This window comes from Blastomyces gilchristii (genome assembly GCF_000003855.2).
Source record: "Blastomyces gilchristii SLH14081 genomic scaffold supercont1.15, whole genome shotgun sequence".
Classification (NCBI taxonomy): Eukaryota; Fungi; Ascomycota; class Eurotiomycetes; order Onygenales; family Ajellomycetaceae; genus Blastomyces; species Blastomyces gilchristii.
Genome location: NW_003101668.1, coordinates 91,891 through 106,035, shown reverse-complemented (window position 1 = coordinate 106,035; position 14,145 = coordinate 91,891). Strand labels below are relative to the sequence as shown.

Sequence of the window (14,145 nt, the reverse complement as noted above, 5' to 3'; positions counted from 1 at the left end):
TGTATAGGTGGTAACTAACAACAAAAATAATAGAGATAACCTGGTTCGTCATGAAGGCGATCATCGGCGGCTCGAGCTTCCTTCTCCCTTCCGTGCAGCTACGACGGACACCCAGTTCTGCCCTGAGTCTTCCCCTGGTCTAGCTCCTCTTAACGGATGCCACATATGGGTGGAATGGGCGTCATGCAGATTGCACGAGGGTGGGGATAGAGAGGAATATACATAGATATAAATAGAGTAGAGAAGAGAAGAGAAGATAGCGAGATAAATAGAGAGACAGCCGGGACCTTGGGGGCAGCGAACACGGAGGGAGACAGCGAGAGGGGGACCTTGGGGGGAGGGGAAGGGGTTGTTGAGCTGTAGTTATTAGCGTCAGGATAAATAATCAGGGTGTTCTAGTATAAATATTATATATATATATATATATATATATAGTACGCCCCCAGTTTCTCTTGCTGGATTGTTTTGTTTCTTCTTCTTTTTGTTTCTCTTCTCCTTCGTCTTCTGTTAATTTTTGGTGGGACAGACAAGACATGGCTGACAGACATCGCAATCCATATCACTACTACCACTCACTACCCACCAAGATGGCCTTGGGCCAGTTGGAAATTGAGTGGGAGATTGAGTGGGAGATTGAGATGAAGACGGCGAACAGAAATGAATAAATATCTAACATACTGAGTATCTAGGTGTTTCTGATAGGGGATTGTTTCTCATTTTGCAGCAGAAAATGAGAGCTTACTGCTGCTCAGTAACTACTTGTGCAACCCAACCGTGAAACTAATATTTGTACATGTACATACAAAATAGAGCTGACATGACAGGACCGCTATTTGAACCGACCAGGATTGAACAGGAGATCCTATTGTGGAGAGAGAAAGGGATTTTTATTATTCCCTTCAACAACTATGTTATTGAACAATAAAATATTATAATAATGGCTCCCGACTAACAAAGCCGCGGGTCCAGTGACTTCGTCGTCCTTGGGGCCAGCCGCAGTCCGTCCAGTCCGTCTTCTTCTTCTCTTCGACATCATCCAGACAGACAATCAATCAATCAATCAATCAACAACCACCACCACCACCACCACCACAGCAGCAGCAGCAGCAGCAGCAGCAGCAACGTCTTCGTCTTCTTTTATATTATCTCTTCTTCTTCCTCTTCCTCCTCTGACGATAATCCTCTCCGCCAACTATTGTGACGGTACGTATTATTGACCCTCCGCTAACTAGCTCTAGCGGGCTGGCTTATTTTTGGCCCCTCGCTCGCTTGGAGCCACCGCCGTTTTCAAGCTTTCCCCGCATCGCACTGTCCGGCATTTTTGACATTTTTTTGCCTTGTGAGAGGGGCGATATTTTTTCGAATTTTTTTTCGAATTTTTTTCTTTTTACCTTTTTTTTTCGCTTTTTTAAACGATTTTTCCAAATATTTTTTCTTTCCCGGCCTTGCTGCTGACTTGGGTCCTGACTGACAAACCTTTTACCCTATATTTTTTGCCCCAAGGAGCAAATAATCGACATAAAATTTTAAACCCTCCCCCCCTCTCAACCTCCTCCTCCTCGTCGAACTTTCAACCCAGATCGATTTACAATACTCGATTTATTCTCCGGTTCTTTCGATTACCACCAACCTTTCATCTCCCCCCTTTCAGTCCTTATCTATAAAAGAGAATACTTTTTTTCTAAGTCGCCAAAGATGGATTACCAGTCAGGTAGCCGTGGATGCTTCAATTGTGAGTCCGCCTCTTAATCGCTGCGATTACAACCTTTTTTTTATGTGGTTTGAAATTTTATTTGTGGCCGCGTTGGTTGTGTAGGTTGGCTGGAACTGTTTCCTCTGCACTATTTGTCCCTCCAGCCCTCACTTGGCCGTTTAATGTCTCTGCGGGACTTGTCCAATATCGATCGAAATAATTATCCAGGCGATCTGCGATATCTCCCCACGCGCAAGGCTCCGTTTTTTTTGTTTTTTTTGTTTTTTTGTTTTTTGTTTTTTGTTTTTTATTTTTTTATCGTTCTTGCACTTGGAAATGTTATTCCCAACTCGCAGTCGAGTGCTTTTTTGGTCTTAACCCATGTTTACTAACACCCATCTCCGTTATAGGTGGCGAGGCCTCTCATCAGGTTAATATGTTTTGCGCCCTGTGGATTCGTGGATGGCATTGATTTTTGTTTTTCTTCCCCTCATTAGGCTCGTGATTGCCCCAAGAAGGGAACTCCTACCTGGTAAGTCATTCGACATCTTCTCCTCCTTCTCCTCCTCATCATCATCTATCCCTGTTTCATGTCTAACTCGATTTTCTTCCAGCTACAACTGTGGTGGTAAGTCGCCAAAACCCAGGTTTCATTTATGAAGAAGATTTTAATCTGGTTGTGTTTTGTGCTATCAGGACAGGGACACGTCAGTAAGTATACGCACCCAGTGCCCCCATTCCTCATATGACAAACCCACACGGAATCCATCTAACGCAATTTCCCTATTCTAGGCCGTGAATGTACTGCTGCCCCCAAGGAAAAAACCTGCTACCGATGCGGCCAGACCGGACACATCTCCCGTGACTGCACATCTGCCGGATCCGGAGACAACTACACTAGCGGTGGTTACTCTGGCGGAGGAGCTGCTGGCGGCCAGGAATGCTACAAGTGCGGCCAAGTCGGACACATCGCCCGTAACTGCTCACAGAGCGGAGGTTACGGATCCGCTGGTTATGGCGGTGCTGGTGGTTACGGCGGTGGCTATGGCGGCGGCCGCCAGCAGACTTGCTATTCGTGCGGCGGCTACGGTCATATGGCTCGCGACTGCACTCAGGGTCAAAAGTGCTACAACTGTACGTTTTAATTTACCCCCACCCCTTTCCTGTCCCTGTCCTCTTTCTTCCTTCCTCTCTTCCCCTCTCTTTTCGTCTCTCCAAGCAAATATCGTATCCAATTCTGATTTTTCTTCTTTGCCTCCGTCCCTCAAGGCGGCGAAGTTGGCCATGTCTCTCGAGACTGCCCCACTGAGGCCAAGGGTGAGCGCGTTTGCTACAAGTGCAAACAAACCGGCCACGTCCAGGCAGCCTGCCCCAACTAAGTACGGCAGAGAAAAGGGCGTTTATTGGGGCCGTCGTGAGAGAGAAGATCGAGGAGAAACTGGGTTTCCTTTTCCTTTTTTTCCTTTCTTTTTCCTTCCAGCCAAGCGTGCGGGCATTCATAGTTATTTATTTTTTGTTGCCCCCCACCACCACATGGCCCATTTGGAAGGATAGCCTGGTCATGACTCGGACATGAGAAAAAAAATAAATTTTTTCTTCTTTATTTGGGCCCCCTCCCCCTTTCTTGTTTTTTTCCTCTTTTTTCTCCTTTTTCCGTCGTTTTTCTTATACTTTAAATCATCATGAGATTATGCCTCTTTTTGTTTTTCCTGTCTTTCTTATGCTACTATTACCGCTACTACGTCACACATGGAAAGAAAAACAATCCCTTTTTTGAAACAAAAATGAACACCCCCCATACTCACCCTCCTATGCACACGCACATCATACACATACATACATACACCCTGGCCTGGATTTGGTTATGTCAAGGAAATCAAGGAAATTACTGATAGGCAAAGGAGAAACGAAGGGAAAGAAAATAGGGCAAAAAAAAAAAAAAAAAAAAAAAAAAAAGAAGGAAGGAAAAAAGATATTCAAACGCTCTGAGGATGGTTTTGCGTTTTGCTCTTTTGGTTTTTTTTTTTTTTTTTTTTTTTTTTTTCTATGTATGGATTTCCTTTTTTTTATTTCTGTTTTTGTAAAAGGATGAAGAGACAGAAATTGAGAGTTGAAATGAGAGAAGAATGGCACAAGCAAAGCAAAGCAAGACACACATCCCCACATACATACACCATCACACCCATGCATGCAGGGCATGTATATGCACAACCCGCTCCACCAAATCACCAAATCACCAAATCCCAAAATCGGATCAGCAATGGCACTTTTGTGTGTTCTTCAGGTTGTTTTTCAGTTCAGAGAATATATCTTTCTCTTGTTTTTTTCTCATTTTTTCTTTTGTCCAGGCTGCATACCATACCATCTTCATCATTGCATATTTTGTGGTGTATTTTCCCCCCGTTTATATAAATAAGCACACATACATGTACTTGCACCTATCTCCAGCGAGGGTATGCTTGAGCTATCTATCTCATCGTATAAAAGGCAACAAAAGACTACCTCCGACTCTGATACAAAATTGTCGCTTCCCTTTCTTTCGTTTTTATTTCTCTAGGGTATGTAAAATTTCTATTAGGTCTTCTCGAATTTTTTTTTTTTTTTTCAGGGTTCTTTATATTTCTTTTTTTCTTTCTTTTTTCTTCTTTTTTGGGAAACCAAATTGTTATTTCTCCTATCTATATAGAATGAATGGGCTATGTATCGATTAAATAAAAAGGATGACCGGGGAAGGGGGGTTATCTTTCTCTCTTTGCCTTTCCTTTGTGTTGGTTTGCGAGAGACAAGGCCAGCTATCTGTTTCGGTTTTGAGGTGTCCTCTCTACACGTCAGCTTGTTCTTGTACCGTCGAGTAGCTAGCTATAGTTGTTTTTATCCTTGATTAAATAAGAAATACTTTTGCTTTGACGGAGAGAGCAAGGGAGAAGAAGGGAGGGCTGATATCAATATCATCATCATTAAGCTTAGCCGGGCTCTCTTGTTGCAAAATAGAAATGAACAGCGCTAGCTTCATATTTTATTCAAGTGTTTACTTATTAATACCCTACAGACGAACGTGCCGACTCAACTCCCCACTTAGGAGGTTGATGGATGGGTAAATAAGTAGGTAGCTGAAAAGTATGGTTCAGGAACTCCTACTCTACTCTTTATCTTCCCTCTCCCCACCCAAATTTCTCCCCTCTCCTACTCACGATCCCTCTACAACCCCAACACATTTACAGGACATTCCGATTAGCAGCCCTAAGCGCCTCCCCCAAATCCATATCCCCCACAATCTCCCACCGCATTTTCCCCCCCCCTTCCCCCTCAAAAGTCACAGAACTAGGCCCCTGAAACACATACCTCCGCCCCCTCGGTGCCCCATAGCGCTTCATGTAAACAGCCTCCGTATACGTCGGGACGCCGCGGTTGCGCCGGATGGCTTCTTCGTCCTCGTCGCGGCACCTGCCGCCAGCGGACTCGTTTATGGCTGCTTGCATTTCCGCGTGGTTGAGCTCCTCGACGGCTGCGCTGGTAAGGCCCGTGGGGAAGGAGTCGTGGCGGCTGCGGACGAGGACCTCGTCGAGGGAGTAGGTAGCTATGGGGGAGAGAGGGTCTCGGTGGGATCTTCTGTGCGTTCTACCGCTGCGGCTGCGGCTAATGCTGCTAGTGCTGCTAGTGCTGCTAGGAGCGTCCGCTGAGGCCCGGGGTGGACGGTATCTTGTACAGTGGTCATATCTTGGTGCTGGCTCAGATGCTTGTGTGCTGCGGGAAGAGCGTGTTTGTGCTGCTGGTGAAGTGTTGCGTCGAGCTATGGCAGCCGCTGGCGGCCGTAGGCTGCCGATGAGGAGTCTCTAGATCTGTCTTGTTAGCAGCTGGTGTTTCCCACATGGTAGTATTGCGGAGAGGAAGGGGTGGGGAGGACAAATACATGCCTCTAACAGAGATCGCTCTACTCGAGGCCTCCGCCGTCTAGGGGCACCCGATCGAGGTCGTGGATGCGCGGAGGTAGGATCTGTTGTTGACTCACGGCGAACGCTTGAGCGCTCATATTCTTCCGGTTCGGCATATAAAGGGTCATCATCTCGCAGAACGCGGTCAATTCTCTCTTCCTCCTGAGCGGACAATAGACTTTCTCGATCCATACCCCAGCTCCTTCCTGACCCAAACAGCCGATCCAGCCTCGCACGTTCGTCCTCCGCCATCCTCCTCCTTCGAACCCTGCCCTCGTCGGCATCCGCAACGCTTCTCTCAAGAATCAGCTGGAGCAGTTCTTCTTCACCTTGTCTGGTGCGCTGGGCCTCTGCAGCCGCGGCCTCAGATTCACGCAATACCCTCTCCTCCTCCTCCAGTTCGGATATTGCTGCATCTTCCACGTTTCTCTGGTGCTCTTCATGCAACTGTATACTCGCTTGAAAAGCACGAGCGAGCATTTCATCTTCGTCGCATTCCATGACTCGCAACGCTCTTTCTTTCTCCAGAAACTAGGAGGGCAAAAATTGTTGTTGAAAGCCGTAACTCCTGTCTCTTTGTTCGTGGAATCAAATGACAGTAGGTATATAGACGTGGACTATATCTTCTTGTTCGTAAGTATAATGAAGGTGAAATAGAAAAGCAAGTGTCTGAGGGATCTCTCGCTTTTTTAAAAAGCTTATATTTCACAAATGATGCTGGTGAATAATTTGGTGGCAGATAGAGTCATCAAGGATGGCATTTATCCAGGAGTTCAGTGTTGCAGAAGAGTGATAATCGTAGTTGTGCTGTGCATTTCTCAATGATCGAGAAGCGTAGCGTATATAAAAACGTCTAAACCACAAGGGAAGAACCCGAAACCTCGAGTGCTCAATCCTGCATTATCATAAGATGCAGTGAAAAAAATAGTGGGCAGTCAGATATACATCAAAAAATATGGAGTTTCATAGAACAGGAAAAGAATTTTTTTTCCCATAAAATATACATAGCCAATTAGTATGGCGTACTTATGAACTGCAACTGCACATCGTCATTCTCTTGAACTGCGGAACATCTCCGCAAAATCGCTCTTCCTCGTCTTTGTTCCAATTCCACTCCTCCTGGAATGGGTTCAAGGCCATATGCATGACACGGTCGAGAATTTCTCGGTCGCCCTTGTTCTCGACACGTTCGATCACCTCGTCGAGAATCCAGGATCGGGGTAGAAACTGTAAATTAAGGTCAGCATCGCACATATTGCTTAAACACAAATTGTATAATTTGTGCATCCAAGCTTGATAGATGAGTGGAAAAAGTACTCACTTTCGGATTAACAGCTTTCATTGCCTTCTGTCTCTCCTCATCAGTTTCCGTACCCCAGTCTTCGACGATGCGTTCCCGCCATGAAGAAAGCCATTTTGCAATACGCCCCCTAGCAGATTCTTCAGTGTTTCCTATTCCCCCGACGCCTTCTTTATGAAAGAAGATACTTGAAATAGCCTTCCTTTTCTCATCGGTGTCGATGTCAGCGAGCGAAATGCTAGATAGATGTCTGAAAAAATGATTGAAGTCCAACTCAAGAGCCTCGAGCGTATCAAGCAGTTCTGAGAACAGCTCCTGGAAATCAGATTCCTTGGGAGCTTTCAACGCTAAGCGCGCCGACATGAGCCGTTTGTATTCATTCAGGAATACAGTTTTGTATTCTTCGCCAGTGTTATCAATGAGTTTCTCTGCTCTTTGTACCAGGATCTTGCTAAACTCTTCAGTCACCCCCTTTGAAACGAAGGTCTCGTCATCCACTTTATCGCCAGCGCCCATCAGTTCACCCAGGGACTCTCCAAGTCGGACTAAGTTCCACCAGATCACACTTGGTTGGTTCTTATATGAATATCGAAGGAGATGGTCATCGTGGTTCGGGGTATATTGCGGATCAAAGTTATCCAGGAACGCAAAAGGGCCGTAGTCGAGAGAAAGACCCATGATTGAAGTATTGTCGGTATTTAACACTCCGTTCATGAAGCCGTAGGCCTGCCACGCGGCAACGGTCTTTGCATTGCGTCGGACTATTTCTCGATAGAGGCGAGTGAAGCGGTTCTCTTCAGCTCCTTCCTCTCCCTGGATTTCGTTTTTAGGCACACCTCTCAAAGGATAATCGACAGACGGTGTATCTTTCGCATCAGGCGATTTCGAAGATAGAGCTGCTGGAAGCGACTCCCAACCGGGAAAGACATCTTCCGCGACATAGGTTGCTAGTTTCCTGGTGAGATCTCTATCACCGCGAGATCTGGGAAGGTCAAAAGTTCCGATCCTTATCCATGATTGAGCAAACCGGGTCACAATAGCTCCGGGCTCCAACCGCTCTCTTCTCACTTTGGAGTTGGGTAACAGCACGAGCGAAAGGGCACGAGTTGTAGGGATTCCCAGGGCGTTCAAAGCTAGTATCAGCATTAGTGTATGCGTAGATATATCTACAGGCGGAGTGACCAACCTTCTGAAACTACATACTCCCTAATGCTCGAACGGAGAACGGCCTTTCCGTCAGCAAAGCGAGAATAAGGGGTCCTGCCAGCCCCTTTAATCTGAAGCTCATATCGAGTTTTCGTCGTAGGATTCGTTGATTCGAAGAGGCTGATGGCGCGCTATATATAGAGTATTAGTATCGCAACATGCCATAGCTTTAAACATAGAGGACAAATATATAAAAGACAATTGAGCATACCCCATCGCCCAGTTGCCCGGCCCATGAACCACTATAGAAGTGTCGTTAATATAAATCCTAATATCGAATGCTAAAGCGGTGCTTTCAACATACAATTGCCAGCCTCAAAGGTGTTAGCAGATAACTTATGATGACAACTTGACAGAATTTTCAATTTTCTAGATTCCTCACCGCCATAACACTGTGCCCACGGATATATTCCTCCATTCTCCTTATCCCAGAAGATTTTATTTCCCGAGACAAGGTCGCGAAATTGCGCCGTCTTCTCCTCGCCGTCTTTCAGACCAATGTCCTTTAGCGCCTGTGGGCTTACACTTAACAGCTCAGGTCGATCTGTAGGTTCCGGGCGAACATAGGTAAACAAAGCACCTTTTACAAGCCGGGGTCCTAGTGCTTCGCGGGGCGCATTGTGAGAGGATTCCGGGGTTTCGAATGCGGGATCCGCAGGTAGTTTTGCTGTGAAGTTATTGGACTTGGGTAGTTCTGCTAGGGTTACGCCCGTAACAAGCGAATTTCTATTTCCATTTCCATTTCCTGTATGTGAGCTGGATAGATGAGCGGCCATCTGAGCAATGCGGAACCGGACGAATTGCGGTTGGCGGATGTTGCTGCGCAACAGCATATGGCGGAGTGGAATGGGATGTGAGCACTTTGCGATGTGGGGATAAATGCTCGACTAATTATACGACAGTCTAAAATACTTTGAAAACAAGAAGTTTAAATGGTCTAGAAAAAACGAAAAGCATTGATGTTGCTGAGAAGATTTAAATGATAATTGTTGATGAGCGGAGAACAGGTAAATATTGCCATTGGTCGTAATGATGACATAACTGCTATATTAGCCTAGTTAACATTAGTTAACTAACTTAACTTACACAAGCGCACTCACTCACTCTCTTCTACTAATATGGTAGTGAGTTGCGGTTAATAACTAGTTACTTCTCTCCACACGTCGAATATCTTTTTCACAATCCCTCGGATTCCCTCCCTCGGTAAATAACTAAAAGCTGCCTCTACACTGCCAATCTAGCTGCCGCTCTTCTTCAGCTTTGTCCATTTTTTGATTGCTGTTAAGCATTTCAATTTGACTAGAAGCATCAGCTTATGATGTGGACTTTTTCTCTTCCAAGGTTCAAAGTCAGTTGTAACACTAATAATATAAGAGCTTAAATATACTCAATCACCCTGATGCAGGTAATAAGCCTTCCAGCTCCTGATATTATTAATATTCCTCAATTTCGAAATTATACTCTAAAAGCAATTCCACTCTTAGATGATATCCTGTGCTCTTTTCCTGATCTAGATTAGGTTTGAGAGACCATCATGTCAAAAGCCAAACAAGTCACTGTGATTTCATTAGTTTGTTGACTCTAACAATCTATGAATCAACATCCCTTTGTTAAGTTACTCTGTATTTAAACCATCTTTTGCACCACTTCCCAAAACTTCTTCTAACACAATGCATTGCAAGGTGAGTTGCCTGCTACCCCTCTCTGTTCAAGAGGTCAGCCTCTCTGTATGCCCTTTCCACTGAGCCAAAGCGAATCTGGACAAGTTCAGAGACACCAAACCCCCTAGTGACATGCTAACGCATGGTGTCAGATTGAAAAAAGAATTTATCATCATTGAACATTTGTTCTCAGATCGTAACGAGGGTTTTTGTTTTCTTCATTCGCGGGGAATCTATCGAGTACAGGGGCCTAAGCCTCGCCGTCCCTGGAGACAATGATGAACTCATAACCGAACAGCCATCTCATCTTTGATTCAAACTTCATCTTGAGAACGTTTGGACGCGTATAGGGACATCTTGGTTGATCTAACTCTCCTCCCCTGCTTCCTTTATGCCTCCTGCTTTTGTTGTTTGGCTGTTGTTAGCACCATATACGAAAAGGATGTGAGAGAATCATCCAAATGACTTTGCCGGATTTTGGGCACCCTTTACCTTCAATACAATAAAAATTACTGCTTGTTCTTGCTGAAGGCAGCCCGAGGTAGAAGCTGTTAGGGGCAATCTATGGCCAGGATGATGAGCGATGCAAGTCTCAGATGTGTTAGCCACACACTGGCAAGAAGACACCACAAAGCGCTGCATTTTGGGCTGTGATTGCCAGTTTGCCTCGAAAGATACACTCGGTCAAATTATATGATGAAGACACGGGCTTTTTAACGATGATGAAGAAGAGGAAGAGAGGAATCCTCTACACCTCAGAGTTCAGCTTTATATACTTTGTTTACCTGTTCTGTTGGAAGGCTACATCGGAGGGAGGAAAGCTCTCAATACACGGTAGATTGGCTATCCACAGGGCCACCTACTCCTTCCAATCAATTTAGACCTCAACGATCATGGTCAGAACTACCCAATTATGTATCGTGGATGGATGGAGATATAGCAAGCCCGTAGATGGAGAGCAGCAGCACATAGTCGATTCTTGTTACTACTATGTATCTTCTGCAGGCTGCAGTTGCTTCCTATCACTACGAGAGATACGTGAATGCCTCATAGGACTATTCAGATTTTTATTTTTATTTTTATTTTTATTTTTATTTTTTTGGAGGGGGAAGGGTTCTGTTCAATTTCTACAGAGCACAGAAAGTATGTATGTAACATCCCTACACCCCCTTTTTTTTTGATAAATCATATGTTACTTCCCAAACGAACGCTCTAAAGGTTTGTATATAATTATCAGTTCATTTTTTGTTAATATAGTCATTTTCAACGTCCGAGAGTGGTTCTGGGAGGCTAACTACCTCAATCCTTCACCACGGAAAAGTGCTGGTCCCTCGCCTAGAAAGTTTCTATAGCTAGTGATCGGGCTTATGTAGTTTTTGAACAAGAAGAAGCCAATCAATCTTTGATTTCGTGACCTGTATCATAGAAGATAAAATAATAGCTAAGTGGTTATGCCTAGGTAGATAAAGATTTTTGTTAATGTTTAGTTATTTGAATAAGATGTTGAAGCTGTACCCATCGTTAACTACCGACTAGTTATGGAATGCATGGATAACCGTGAAATTTCCTAGATACCACGATTTAGAGCTGATACCATGACCCTAACGGTATGCTGATTAGACTGTTCCTACATAAAGGTGGTAGGTAGTTATGACGTTTGTTGACTAACTCTGTAGTGCTGACGGGAACTACGAACCCTGAACCCTGAGCTTGTAGTCAGAAAAAGCTGATCTGACATAGTTATATAAATACTTCTTGAGTGCCCTGGTTTTCATGCCACTTCTATCTTCTCAAATAATAATCATGGTTGGTCTTGCTAGCAAATGCAATAAAATGTTTTTGAAAGATAACAACTAACAATCTCTCAAGGTGATCAAGATTATCCGGGTTGAAGGCTCTATCTCCATTTAGGCTCTCTCTCTGACTTTGCTAACGGCGCAGACAGAATGAACTTATAATGCCGTCTCTCTAGCCCAGTTTGCTTCAAGGAACCTCCGAATAGAGGAATGCACCCACTACAGCGTGGTCCATGTTCTCATATGTTCCCATATTCTTGTTTCTCAACAAGATGGAAGCCTATGTTCAGAGAGATTCGGCTGGTGTTTGGGCAGATGCATACGGTATAAATTGCTATACGAGGTAATTACATCGCAGGAATCTTTGGGAGAAGCCATGTCATGAATTCTTGATGTGTCCAATTGCCACCATTCGCTTTTCCCGGTTTTAGTTGAAAAAAGGGCTCTATGATGATGGATATTTTGTCCCACTTATTATTTACTGGACCGGCTCTCTGGCGGTTAAATAAGCTCTCCCCCACTCTTTGTGATTTCTCCAGACTTCCTCTCGCAACCTTCTCATCTAACCAATACACAAATTTGCTTCTCTAAAATGGCTATTTTACCCGAAATCAAGCTCGAGGATGGCAATTCCGTCCCAGTGGTTAGTGGTTCTTGAAACCTTCGATCCTCAGGCTCGTTTTTTTGATCGCTGGATATGGCAATTGGGCTAATTTGATGCCGTCATTTGCGGCTTGACAGCTCGGCTACGGAACTGGAACCGCGTGGTACAAGAAACCTGGCGACACAGGTATTGACAGGCAACTGATCGACTCGATAAAGGAAGCAATTAGTTTGGGGTATATCCACATCGACGGTGCAGAAGTATACGGAACAGAAAGTGAAATTGGAATCGCTATCAAGGAAAGCGGCGTTGCGCGAGATAGGCTCTTCGTCACAACTAAGGTTATCGACAACATTGGCGACATTCCCAATGCCATTGATACGAGCTTGAAAAAGCTTGGGCTTGATTATGTGGATCTGTACGTTTAATCAGCCATTGTTGTAAACTAACAAAATGCGGTTTGAAACGTGTTTATTCCTAATGAGGAAATTTCCCGGCGTCTTTCTACTCCAGGTACCTAATCCACAACCCATTCTTCGCCAAATCCGACAAAGACCTCCAAGATGCATGGGCTGAGATGGAGAAGGTCAAAGAAGCGGGCAAAGCGCGGTCCATCGGCGTCTCGAACTTCCGCCAGCATGAACTCGAAGCAGTGCTAAAGACGGCAAGAATCACCCCAGCCATCAATCAAATCGAATATCATCCATACTTGCAGCACGGCGGCTTGGTACCCTTCCAGGAAGGAAAGGGTATCAGAACCAGTGCGTACACCCCGCTCACGCCGGTGACAAGAGCTAAAGGCGGGCCGCTCGACGATATCCTAGCTGGACTTGCTAAGAAGTATGCGGTTACTGAGGGGGAAGTGTTGCTGCGGTGGTGTATTGATCGCGGTGCTGTCACCATCACCACGAGTAGTAAAAAGTCTCGATTGACATGCTACCTACGCGCACTCCAATTCCGTTTAACCCCAGCAGAGATTGAGGAGATCTCAAGAGTTGGAGAGGAGAAGCATTTCCGGGCGTTTTTCAATCAAAAATTTGCTCCTGACGATCGATCGTGAGGAGGCTTCCCTTTTCTAAAATATAGACGACTTTGCAGTGTTCTAATATATGACCTTTCCCCAAGATTTCATTTAACTGTATATAGCAGAAATAGAACTGGCTGCCTCCCTCATAAGTAGCTACAGTAGTATTGCTTCAAACAGAATCTTTCGTCTTCATGGTCACTCTTCTCACTCTCGGTTTTATATCGGGTCCGCAATCTCTTAACACAGAAATTCTGGGTAAGACAATCCCAACCAACTTGTTTAGACTTAGTTTCCGGGATGAAACCAAACTCTTTCTCCCTAACTAACCAGAACTTTTAGATACCCGGGATCAACGTCGGAAGGGTTTAAATCAATAAATGTATTGTAACTTTTCGCCTAGGAACTCTGTGTTGCAACTCTAACAGGGCAAAGAAACTCTCTCTACAGAACCCGTAATCTCAACTGTTAGTTTATGGCGTGATTCGGTCTTTGTCCAGGGGAAATGAGGTTTCCTTAGATAAATATTAGGCTTGCCAGACATTCAATTCTTCCAAGCTAACGATTAAGTGTGAGCAGAGTACAGTACGAATCAATTGTTGAGAAGCCAAACTTGAAACCCTTTTGAGGCAGAATATGAATATGAGTCTAAATGATCGTAGCAGAGTTAACTATATGAGCAGCCTTGAGAGCATGGCGATTGGAAACATGGACTGAGCTTTAGCAACAAGGATGGATATGTCAAGAAATACCGAGAAGACAGACAGACAAAAGAGGCTTTGTTCACAGATAACTATACAATAAGGAGCTGAAACAATTGGATCCGTTCTATTTGGATTGCAGAACTTAAGAGACTCCAACAATCAATTCTATCATCGATGCGTTGGAGAACGGTCAGTATCCGCAGCAAGACGGCGAGTGACTTCTAA

The 14,145-nt window shown here is 44.7% G+C and overlaps 4 protein-coding genes across 4 annotated transcripts; 2 read left to right on the top strand and 2 right to left on the bottom strand.

The window, feature by feature from the left end:
- Positions 1 to 435: 435 nt before the first annotated feature.
- Positions 436 to 3,713, top strand: BDBG_06032 (cellular nucleic acid-binding protein). The gene is made up of 8 exons (XM_002622806.2): positions 436 to 1,203; positions 1,504 to 1,732; positions 2,104 to 2,123; positions 2,191 to 2,225; positions 2,308 to 2,321; positions 2,390 to 2,404; positions 2,486 to 2,827; positions 2,963 to 3,713. Exons 2-8 carry the CDS (start codon positions 1,696 to 1,698, stop codon positions 3,070 to 3,072), a joined length of 573 nt encoding a protein of 190 aa, XP_002622852.1. The 5' UTR covers positions 436 to 1,203; positions 1,504 to 1,695; the 3' UTR covers positions 3,073 to 3,713.
- A 1,195-nt stretch (positions 3,714 to 4,908) lies between these two features.
- BDBG_06031 (uncharacterized protein) lies at positions 4,909 to 6,126 on the bottom strand (the record flags this gene model as incomplete). The annotated part of the gene is made up of 2 exons (XM_002622805.1): positions 4,909 to 5,526; positions 5,629 to 6,126. The coding sequence occupies 2 exons, from the start codon at positions 6,124 to 6,126 to the stop codon at positions 4,909 to 4,911; spliced, it is 1,116 nt and encodes a 371-aa protein (XP_002622851.1).
- A 525-nt stretch (positions 6,127 to 6,651) lies between these two features.
- Positions 6,652 to 8,964, bottom strand: BDBG_06030 (YdiU domain-containing protein; the record flags this gene model as incomplete). The annotated part of the gene is made up of 6 exons (XM_031722423.1): positions 6,652 to 6,852; positions 6,947 to 8,058; positions 8,112 to 8,262; positions 8,343 to 8,373; positions 8,436 to 8,445; positions 8,514 to 8,964. The coding sequence occupies 6 exons, from the start codon at positions 8,962 to 8,964 to the stop codon at positions 6,652 to 6,654; spliced, it is 1,956 nt and encodes a 651-aa protein (XP_031579649.1).
- A 3,216-nt stretch (positions 8,965 to 12,180) lies between these two features.
- BDBG_06029 (alcohol dehydrogenase) lies at positions 12,181 to 13,252 on the top strand (the record flags this gene model as incomplete). The annotated part of the gene is made up of 3 exons (XM_002622803.1): positions 12,181 to 12,231; positions 12,330 to 12,610; positions 12,706 to 13,252. 3 exons carry the CDS (start codon positions 12,181 to 12,183, stop codon positions 13,250 to 13,252), a joined length of 879 nt encoding a protein of 292 aa, XP_002622849.1.
- Between the last annotated feature and the right edge of the window lie 893 nt (positions 13,253 to 14,145).